This window comes from Anopheles merus, chromosome 2L, assembly GCF_017562075.2.
Source record: "Anopheles merus strain MAF chromosome 2L, AmerM5.1, whole genome shotgun sequence".
Taxonomy (NCBI): domain Eukaryota; kingdom Metazoa; phylum Arthropoda; class Insecta; order Diptera; family Culicidae; genus Anopheles; species Anopheles merus.
The window spans coordinates 33182919-33194458 of NC_054083.1; the positions used below are offsets into that span (position 1 = coordinate 33182919).

At 43.1% G+C, this 11540-nt stretch overlaps 1 protein-coding gene across 7 annotated transcripts in view; it reads left to right on the forward strand.

The window, feature by feature from the left end:
- Nucleotides 1–11540, forward strand: part of LOC121593184 — a 51988-nt gene extending 40448 nt beyond the window's left edge. For 6 of the 7 annotated variants that reach the window (XM_041915339.1, XM_041915334.1, XM_041915338.1 and 3 more), the window contains 9 exons: nucleotides 41–493; nucleotides 562–694; nucleotides 764–1135; nucleotides 1986–2309; nucleotides 2378–2564; nucleotides 2707–2878; nucleotides 2960–3086; nucleotides 3872–4026; nucleotides 4107–11540. In XM_041915339.1, coding sequence (XP_041771273.1) covers nucleotides 41–493; nucleotides 562–694; nucleotides 764–1135; nucleotides 1986–2309; nucleotides 2378–2564; nucleotides 2707–2878; nucleotides 2960–3086; nucleotides 3872–4026; nucleotides 4107–4307 — 2124 coding nt within the window. In that variant the 3' untranslated portion in view covers nucleotides 4308–11540. The remainder of the gene's footprint in view (nucleotides 1–40; nucleotides 494–561; nucleotides 695–763; nucleotides 1136–1985; nucleotides 2310–2377; nucleotides 2565–2706; nucleotides 2879–2959; nucleotides 3087–3871; nucleotides 4027–4106) is intronic. The other variant, XM_041915341.1, reaches the window with a different exon arrangement.

Below are 11540 nucleotides of genomic sequence, written 5' to 3' on the forward strand. Positions count from 1 at the left end.
GTAAGATCACACAATAACCCTTCAATTCAATACTTTACAGAAGTTCCAAATTTTAAAAGCACGCAAAAACTCCAACCCGTACGTGACGAGCGGCCGGTTAAAGTTCCGCCTCTGCCAGATATTGCTGAACGCCGTCGGGCTGCTTGCCATTGCCGGTGGACTCGCGGCCTACTTCAACGCCTACCCGACGATCAAGTTCGTGAATCAAACCATTACCCGTACGGCCGTTCCAGCGTCCCAACCCGGCAGTTCCCCAGTGGGCGGTGGTGGTGCTGTTTCCTCAGTCCCGGCGTCCGGTTCGGGTCAATCCGCGGCTGGATCACCGGGCCGGACGGCACTGGATGTGGCCGGTGGTTTCCGTGGCGATCGTAACCCAGCGCCCGGCGTTTGTCTGCCGGTGATCGTAAAGTTCTGCCAGCAACATCGCGTGCCCTACAACTATACCGTCTTTCCGAACTACATTGGACATTTTGGCCAGCCCGAGGCACAGATCGTAAGTAATTTGACCATTTTGGCGCAAATAACTGCACATCATCCCACTAACGTTGGGGAACCTTTCAGGAAATTGATCTCTTCGAAGCGCTGGTCGATGTGCAGTGTTACGAGCTTGTTCCACTGTTCTTATGCTCTCTGTTTGTGCCTAAATGCGGTAATTCCGGTGCAACCGTACCGCCATGTAAAAGTTTGTGTACTGGTAAGTGCATTCGGTACGCAGTGTACGCAGGCTGATTTGCAAGATCCTAATCATACCTCAAACCGACAGAAACAATGCGTCGATGCAGCTTCTTCTTCGACGTGTTCGGACTGGAGCTGCCGGAGTATCTGCGTTGCTCGATCTTCAACGATGCCGTGTCGGACCAGGAGGAGTGCGTCGGGATGGCCGAGTACAAGGAGTCGATCATTCGGTCCCGCCGACCGATGGCCTGCTCTGGCTTTCTGTGTGACAAGCGGCGCTGCATACCGAACGACTGGAAGTGTGACGGGCACGTCGACTGTCAGGATCAAACGGATGAGGCGCACTGTGACTTTTGCGGTGACGATGCGATCCACTGCGGCGAGGGGCAGTGCATGAGCCAGAAGCACGTGTGCGACGGTACGCCCAACTGTCCGTACGGGCAGGACGAGCGAAACTGCAGTAAGTGTTTGCTAATAATTCTGTGAAACAGACTCCAAAGAACCATTATTACTTTCCACTAGAGATGGCTAACACTGATACATCAATGTGAATGAATCTTCAAAGGGCATCTTTAAATCTGAATCTCAAATTTAGAGATTTATGGATTTTCAAGGATTCATGAATCTCCCAAAATTTATGAATCTCTGAACATTTACGAATCTCTAAATATTCACAGATAGTTTGTGTGACACTGATTCAAACTCATGAATGATCAAAGAGATTTTTTTTAATCTAGATCTCAAATTTAGTGTTTCATGTATCGTCAAATATTGATAGTTTTTTAAAAAAATATGAATCTCTGAAGATGTATTCCTTTTTTAAGTATCTTCATTGAATTTTACTATCTAAGCGGATTGCATCGATTTTTAAATAATCCGTAGCACAGATTCAGATCACAAATAGAGATTCAGATATTTTAGAGATTTATGATGCTCACAAATTCATGACTTTTTAGAGATTCGTGGTTCTTTGAAGTACATGACTTCTTCTTCTATTTGACATAATGTCCTACGCGGACATGTCGGCCTATACAGGCTTTCGAGACTTAATTCATTACCACGTAGCCGAATAGTCAAGGAAACGGTTCATTCTGGGCTTGATCTCATGACGAGCATGCTATTGAGTCGTTCGAGTTGACGACTGTATCACGGAACTACCCCCAAAGTTCATGACTCTGTAGAGATTCATGAGTCTTTGGAGATTCGATTCGAGTTCCAAATCACTCATCACTGTAAATTCTGATGAATGAATCTCTCCAAAAGATCAATACTTTTAAAACACTACGTTTCACTCTTTTCTTTCAACTCAGTTCGGCTCAGCGAGCGGAATGGTGATCTTGGCCGGGGTACGCTGGAGGTGTACAAAGCGGACCTCAAACAGTGGGCACCGGCGTGCGTGAAAAACTGGGATCCGGCCACCTCACCCACCATGATCTGCTCCCTACTGGGCTACAGTTCGGTCAACTCGAGCCGCACGGCAATGCGCGGCTCGAACCGGACGCTCGTCAGCACCAAGGACGCCTCGTCCATGTGGCGCATGTACCAGAAGAAGGACGTCAACCTGATCAAGGAGTTCAACAGTTGCGACATCAACTCGCGCTACCCGGTCGCAGAGCTGACGTGCTCGAACTTTGGTAGGAATTGAAGTAGTGTTTTCAGTAATCAGGTTTACTAAATGTCCGAACCTGTCTTTCGCCAACAGAGTGTGGTAAGGTGAGGAACAGGAAGTACTTCAAGGCAACGAAACGTATCGTCGGTGGATCGACCTCTAACCCGGGCGACTGGCCGTTCATAGCGGCCATTCTCGGCGGACCAGAGGAGGTGTTCTACTGTGCCGGCGTGCTAATCGCCGACCAGTGGGTCCTAACCGCTTCACACTGCATCGGCAAGTAAGTATTCGGCGGCGTCCCTCTCCCCCCCTCTCTCTCTCTATTTTGGGCTGTGCTGGTCCTCTTTCCCACACGCGCACAAACACCTCCCTCGTACCGACCCCGGTAGCTATGAAATAGTATGTTTTTGTGTACATATCAGTTCTCCCACCAGTCACACGATGCGCAACGTCAACGACTGGACGATACAGCTCGGCATTACGCGGCGCCGCTCGCACACGTACTACGGGCAAAAGGTGAAGGTAAAGACGGTCATACCGCACCCGATGTACAACCTGCACATCCCGCACGACAACGACATTGCCCTGTTCCAGGTGAGTTTGGTGAATGGGAGAACTTCGCAAACTTCGCAACACTGACCACTGATCACCGTCTTATCTCGGCTCACACTCCAGCTGGCCACCCGGGTAGCGTTTCACGAGCATCTGCTTCCGGTTTGTTTGCCGCCACCGCACATCCGGGAGCTGCCGACCGGCATCAACTGTACCGTGGTTGGATGGGGCAAGCGTGAGGAGCGTAACTGTAAGTATCTTCGCAGCGTGTGTGGGTCTATGTTTTGAAGTTCGGAAATGTCCCACCCAAGCTGTGTTGCTGAAACAGTGGACCTAAAAACAACCCGAAGAAAGTTTTCTATCATTCCCAAGAAACAGCGTGTGTGTGTGTGTGTGTGTGTGTGTGGGTGGGTGCCAGTGTTTGTAGACGTGGGAAATAAAGTTTTCCCTACCTACGAAAGTTCCAAGAACCGTGAAAAGAAGCCCTTTTCAACAACTAAACCATAGCAGAAAGTGGAACACACCGTTGTATAACGTCTTTCAGGTGGTGTCCAAACCCCTTTTCAACTTAAAATCTTTGCTAAAAAAGAAGGAAGGAAAATCAAACAAACAAAAAAAACATTCGAAAAGAGAAGACGTTTTGGTGCGTGGGTGCGACAAAACATCAAACAGCGAGTGCAAAGCACCACATCCCTTTACCAGAAGCAGCAAAACCAGTGTCCATTGATTGGAAACAGATGAGTGAAATTCAATTTCCGGAGAAATACATTTGCCCCGTTTCCGTCAATAGACACACGGGGTTACGAAATCTGTCGGCCAGGAGTTTTCCGGTGGTCAGTTACAGTTCTCCGTAGTTAATCCCAACCGGGTGGAAGGATGATGATGAGAAGTGCTGCAGACTTCAGAGGCTTTCTCATTTATTTTTTTTTTTACATTTTCCACAAATACTGTAGTTCCGGCGGTACTGATAGGAAATTAGTTCTCTGTTCACTATGCATCACTACTAATCGCACGTTACATTTCCATTTCCCGCAGCCACACCGAACGGCGCATCGTACGAACCGACGCTGAACGAGGTAAACGTACCGATCGTGAGCCGCGAACTGTGCATCGACTGGCTGGAAACGTTCAACGTGACGGAGGGCATGATCTGTGCCGGCTACCAGGAAGGTGGCCGAGATGCGTGTCAGGTTAGTGCTCTATTACGCCGAAACTTTAATCATACTTCGTGCCTGTAACCTATAACCTCTCATCCACACATGTACTGCAGGGCGATTCCGGTGGTCCGCTGCTGTGTCCGTACCCGAACGAAAAGGACCGCTGGTTCGTGGGCGGTATCGTGTCCTGGGGCGTGCGCTGTGCCCATCCCAAGCTGCCCGGCGTCTACGCAAACGTGCCCAAGTTTATACCGTGGATTTTGGCGCAAATCAACAACCACTCCGTGCTGCAGACTGACACGATCGGGCGATAATTTCGGGCCACCGTGAAAGTGTGGTAGAAGAGGCCAACAGAGATGGTAGACTTGAAAGACGTATAAGACCGTTTATCTGCGGCACTTACGCTCACAGCATTTGTGTGGAGTTATTTAAACAGCATGCTTATGCAAATGGACCGAATATTTGTCCTCAACCCTATATTAAAGCAAAGCAGTCGCTCTCAAACAATCCCTCAAACACTGAATGAGAAGGGCGAAAAAGCGAAATTCCCTCCCACCTGTCCACCGATGGGAACGCTGTGCGCAGAGCAGGACGACATCTGCCGGAAGCAATGAATCATTCATCGGCCTACGCGTTTTCATTGATCCCTCGCCTCGCACAGACAGCAACCGGTCAGCCAAGGGACGGATGTTTACCGTCAACCGTATCTGTCAATCAGTGTGTCAGGTGAAAACTGGCCGAGTTCAAACGGCGCCCACATACCTAACCCGGCTGTTCAAATATCTCTACAAAAGTGTGAGTGTTCCGTTTAGGCACACAAAACAGGAAGAATGATTCAAACACAATAGTTTACTAGGCACAACCACAACTAGGAGTCAATTGAAGGTGATATGCAATGCTACAAAGCAAAAACAAACGAACAGGAGATAAAACCCGTTGACAATAATGGCTAATGAGACAATAACCAATATGTTCGTAAGTATAATTTGCACACGTTAAACCATTGCACCACCAATCGGGAAGGGTTCGAGAAGGGAAGAAGCTGCAATACAGCATCCAATTCCGATAGGCCGAATTGTGTGCCCCAGGGCACAGGGCACAGTAATCACGACAATAAGCAACGCTAAGCAGTATTGCGCAGTATCGGTGATAGTAAGGAACTGTGGATTCTTTTTTTCTGATAGGAAAGCAAGCAAATCAGTTAAGAAGGCAGGGCAAACGAAGACAATAAGAAGCATCTGAGTCAAACTCGGAATAATATTAGTCGCCAAAAACGAGAAATAGAAGTTGTTTGTTTTAGCAAGAGAGGGATGATATCGTTGCAGTATTGGTGCAACCAGTGGTCGTCAGTATTTGGTATATTTGGGAAGTTCAGTAATGTCAATGTTCGGTATTAACTTGCTCAGCGTCGCGGTTACGAGGATTTTGGGTGAGATCAAAGACATTACAGGGGTTTCCAGTAGTTCTCATAGCTGTGGTCACTTTTTGACTCTTTCATGCGAGACATGAACTTAATGTAAAGGGAACTGGACTTTACAGCACCCTTGTTGGAAAAAATCCAATAAGAATTTCCAAGGAACCTGTCCAAAAAGGGTGCCGGTAAAGAAAGAGTCAGGGAAGTGGCCCACAACTATGAGAACTCCAAGAAAACCTTGTAAAATCGTTTGCATTCTTTTCGATGTTTGCTTTGAGCGGTACAATACGCGATAATACCGTGGCAGCAGGGCAGGGATAGTACTGCAAACTGCAAGCAAGCAAGTAAGGTTGCAAAAATAAGCAAAAGCCCCAAAAGTAGCAGCGATTGAAAGCATTTTTATTCTATACAATCTACCACTATGGGCATTTCAAACATACCTTACATATATTATATTGGTAGATATACAACAAAACCAACATACAGAATGGTAAATTATAACGAACCAGAACAATATTATTATCATGATTAATATTATTTTTTTATTACAACGACTCCGTATCACTCACTCAGCACAGCATCAATTAGCATATTTATCGACTGTTGTTGCTATTTGGAAGAGATTTAAGAGACATGGATAGGGTTGGGCAGTGCTACAAAAACATTGTTGGAATATTGTTGCGTTTGGAGTGGAATGTAAAACGGAAAACAAGGTATGGGTAAAAGGTAACCGATCTAACCAGAGGGCAATCGCTTGTTAGGTGTTCTTCATTCAGGTGTTTAACAGAGATTCGATTATTTATCAAACCACAGAGGCGCAAAGAGTGTTTGTTATCTACCGCCAAACCGCTGTCTACCCGATACCACGGCACGTGTATTTTAATGGAATGTTGGAGTGTGTGGTTGGAGTTGAGTTTAATGCTAGCGATGGTTCGCCGTTTTACTAATAGAAAATGTTGTGCAGGTGAGGTGAGTTGCAGTAGGGAATGTTTTTGAAAGAATACACTTTTACCCACCCAAAAAAACAGTGGAATCAAAGAACGCATGACAATAAGAAAGAGATCACAGAGACAAACACACGGCTAGCACATTTTGTGCACCCATATCGAGATGAACGTGTTGTATTCACTGTGAATTTTAAAAAAGAACAAAGCACACAAAAAGGAATCCAAAAATGAAATGCCATTAAACGTTGTCTTACAAAACAGTTTTGCGTTTCAATACAGTAAAATCGTCTATTTACAAATCGCGCTTGCACTGTGTGCTGCTAATTGTTACAGACAATAAATAGGAGTTTGTGTTTATTTTTTGCTTCTTTTTCTGTTTCCCCATTTTACGTAGGATGTAGAATGAATTTAAAAGGTGTACAAATTTGATACGTGCTATTGCCACATCACAATTTAAAAAGGTAGCATGTTGGTAGCGAGGTGCGTACTTTGTACGGCAGGAATATTAAAACATAACAGTTCTATTTATGTGTGTGTATGTTTTTTGTAGACAACAATATAACAAAAAAGCCTACACACATACACACGTGCGTTTCAAACGACGTGCCAACACAGCGAGACAATAAGCACATTGCACAGTGGGTAATCGAGGTTATGGAGAGGTTAGGTAAATCAGTGTGGATACATATTTTTTACAACTAACAACACACACACACACATCCACATATCCACACAGACCGCAGGGACAATAAACTCGAGTGACGAGTGGAAAACAGAAAGTATTTATGGATAAAATGCATTTATAATCCTATCCCCTACTAGCCCTTTAACAAAACTAGTAACGCTAAGAGAGAGAGAGAGAGAAAGAGAGAGAGAGAGAGAGAGAAAACCAGAAACACAGAAACTACGAAGTTCAAGGAAGTTTGTGAAGAAGGCACGTTTAATAATGAACGTTATTACAATAGGAATATTGTCGCCTAGTGATGAAGACTCGTTTTTTTACTCGATATATACTCTCCCAACAAAACAAACACTGTTGTTCAAATCAGAGCTACTACTGGACAGCAATGTCCCGGCCGCATAATTGTGAATGAGGCGCACGTGGTGTAATAGTTGTGCTTTCCTTGGAAAAGAAGCTTTTGTGGTAGGCCTGTGTAGCGGTAGTTGATAGACGTCAGTGTAATCTTCCACGGGTTGGTGGTAGGTTTGGTTCCCACACTAATCATCCCGTGTACGCTCATGAATTCATGTAAAAACTGTGTGGTGCGTGTGTGCGCGTGTGTGAGTGTGTGTATGTGTGTGTGTGTGTGTGTGGGGGGGGGGCAAGGTGCGTAGAATTATGTACAAATTTGAATTAACCATATCCCTTAAGCTTTAGTGAAGGCTACACTTCAAACCAAGGCAGCATAGTAGATCGTGAAAGCACAGAATGCCTATTTCGAGAAAAAGATGATGCAAAGGGAGAAAACATTTATATCGAGTGATGTACAATACACAAAAACCGACACACAAGTAGCCGTTAAACAACAACAACAAAAAACACACCGAATGATAGAACTTTACCGTAAACTGTAACGTAATGGGCATAAGTCAACCAAAACGACACCCGCAGGAGAAATAAACACAGAAAGCTACAATTAAATGTGCTGTACAAGGTAAAACATCGCACCCAACGGCGTAAGGGGTGGCTAGTCATAAAAGCCGAACGGTGAAATGAATTTGTGAGCAACACTGGCAAAGGGCGGAGGAGTGTATGTGAATGTGCTTCAAAGGCATCCTCTTTAATATCCACAGTCACATCAACTAGAATTAAATCGACTCAAACAACAAACGAGCGACTTTGTAGCAGTGTTTAGGCATAAAACAATACTAATGAAAACAGTTTAAAAAACGAATGAACAAAACAAAAAGAAACACACAAACAATAAACTATTTGTAGTTGAATATACGAATGAAAGGAAGGAAAGGGAGAAAAAGAAACCGCAAAAGTGAAAGAGTGAGTGAAAGAGTAATGATAAAGCATTGCATTATTTGAAACTATACCTATATATATCAAATATCATATACAATTCCTGGTATATAGGAATAGAGCAACCTATCTTATGCAAACTACATGGGATGTACTAAGCTGCGCATTAGTGGATAACGGAGAGTAGTGAATAGTGTGTTGGTTTTTTGTTTTGTTTTATAAGAATAATACATATGTGGTTCAATTTGTAGCAGTAGCAATTTATCCACTTTACCACCTCCAAACCCGCGAACTGGTCGATGTGATGTGTTTATTAAAACCAACACAAACACACACTTTTTACCACGTCATTTAACTGGACAGAAATGTTTGGTTTTGTTGAATGAGTACAGGAGTGCAGCAAGAGATATTAATGTACAAATTTCAACTGCTTTCTACTTCGGTGGCCACTTAGGAAACAATTACTAATTTAAAAAAAAAAACAAATTGTTTTATTTAAATTCAACACGGTTTAAGACACATTTAAGTAATAGGCAACAACCGTTCTTAATACAGCTTTGTGTGCATCTAAGTGGTATCAAACTATGATGTTAGGGTAAATATTTGGACCGATCATAAACCGAAACGCATTACACTCACACAAGATAGTACACCATACAAATAACAACGATAGAAAATTAAGAAGGATTTATGTTTTTTTTATCAAATTTTCTATTTTTTTAAACAAAACAACAACAAACCCTGCTACAAATACAACGCTAATGTGTTCTTCGTGCTTCGTTAGTGCTGCATGCCTGTTTGGTAGAGGGGGGTTTTTCTGTTGTAATCGTACTTGTTGGTGCATAGTACCATACCTAGAGGGCGCCACACACGAGTGTGCATTTATTGCTTAAACGACTGTTTCAAGAAAAGTACTGTAGCGCAGGAGGATGGAGAGGATGAATTTAATCAATTTAAAAGAAAATAGATATAGCCCAACACAGCCAACCACTGAGCGAATACACACACACACACACACACACACTATGGAATGAGAGGGCGGAGAAACATTAGAAGAAAACAAACAAAACATATATGCGTGGGTTTCAGCTTTAATAAAAACAACTATGTCATAGAGCAGTTTGTCAGCGAACAAAAGCCACAGCACCAGCACCCGGTAAACCCGGGCTGGCTGAGCGTGAAGAAAGTGTACATCGCCTGCCTGCAGACAGCACCATTACAATGCACCTACAGCAACATACAATAGTAACGTCACAATGCGTGGAGGAATTTAACTCTCCAACCAACAGTAACCAATAGTAGAAGTAAGAGATTTTACACTTAAGTTACTTTACCTCCCTGTAGGAGTTGCTTATTTACAAGCTTAACAGGAATGTTTTTGTTGTAACATTCTAGTACATATCAAGCTAAACCGCAACTGTTTATTTCTAGGATAAGCATTCTAAAACTTTTTGTTGTTTTTTGTTTTTGAATGCCAAAAAAGTTTGTTTTTTTTTCAACTCCAACAAGCAAACGAATTCACACAAAAATCCCAAACGAGCATTGTGCATAGAGGGAGAACAATTTTTGCTAACACGTATAGAAATATTAAAGTAAAAGATTATTTATATACGTATATGTATAGTAGGAACTATCACTACCACTTCCATGTTCTAGCAACAACTAGTAAAACAAACAACCTGTAAACACGCAAACACCCCCCGACACACATACACACACACACCCTAACTATTATTCCTGCGAATCAAATAGAGAGAAAAGAAAATGATAGATTTTATGTATTTCTTCATATACAGAGAGACAAGCATATCTTTTTAATAAACAAACAAAAAAAAGGCAAGATTGTAAAATTTAAACAATTGAACCTATACATATATAAATATACTGCAGGGCTTCGCTCGGGCGTAGAAGCAGAAACCCTTTCCTAGACGTTTCATAGTGTAGCAGGAGCAGCAGAAGGAACGGCAGAAAGAGCAGCAGTAGCAGGTGGTTTTGTCCTCATATAACCGTGGCGCATACAGCACATTTATACACACATACATATAGCACTGTCCTATATTGGCCACAGTATTAGATGACGCACTGGAGACAAAATGTCGCATAAATATAAAGTAAAAGAATTCACCTATAGAGGCATATTATATCTGTCATACAGAGCCATAGGAGAAGAAGCTATTTCAGAGCAGGGTAATCAGTTGTGGTGAACGCAGTCGTTACAGAGCAAACAGGCCCAAACTCTTTGTGTTGTGTTTTGAGCGAGCAAGGTTTCGGTTTACATTTTTAGCGATGTCCGGCATCGGAACCTGAAAAACCTTTTACGTCTAGGAGGGTGTATATGTGTAACTGTTAAATAAGGCCTAGGTTTGTAACAGACAAGTGCAAACAATTTCCCGTGTATGGCTTATCTGCACAAAGGCACACATACAGAACGCTAAAACAAAGTCAGTAGTAAGTTAATTATTTGTTCATAATAAAACACGCCGTCAAAAACGCACACAAAAATTTTATGTTAAGCCAGCATACACCCATTTGAACCATGTAATGAATTCGCAACCATGTTCGCCTCACAGTGAAACGATCACACCCGGTGAACAGCTAAACATATGTGCTCAGTGTACACATTGTTGTGCTTTTTTTTTCTAACAGAACAAATAGTAACAGCGGCCATGTCATCACTAAACCAACACAGCTAGCACTATGTACTAGGCGCCTCCATACGCACGGAAACGACTGTATTGCAGTTTAAAATTTTAACAGTTTTCTAGTACTCGCTTGCCTAGTAGAAACTAACCGTACAGTCGCCACGAATAGCAAAAACAATAACCGCAATACAATACTGTATGTGTGAGCCGCATCTTTTTCGTATTACGTTGCAGTATAAATGCGCGATTAAGTAATTGTCCGCATCAGAGTGCGTCGATGCGCAAGGTACAGTAGCGTACGAATTTGTAGCGAAAACGAACTTTTCGTATTAAAAAGGGGACATAAGCAAGGTCAGCTAAGCATCCTTGTGTCTTGTAAAGATTGCTGTAGCTGTGAGAGCTGCGCGTGTGTTTGTACCTCTATTGCAGGGTTTGCCAGACAGTTTTCAATGTGAACAGCATTATTCACTGTTTGTGAGATGTTTTTCAACAACTGTCACATATTTAATTTGCGACACAAATAATCAGCTCATGCTTAACAGGCCAAACAAAACGCCTAGCAAAAAGAATCCAAA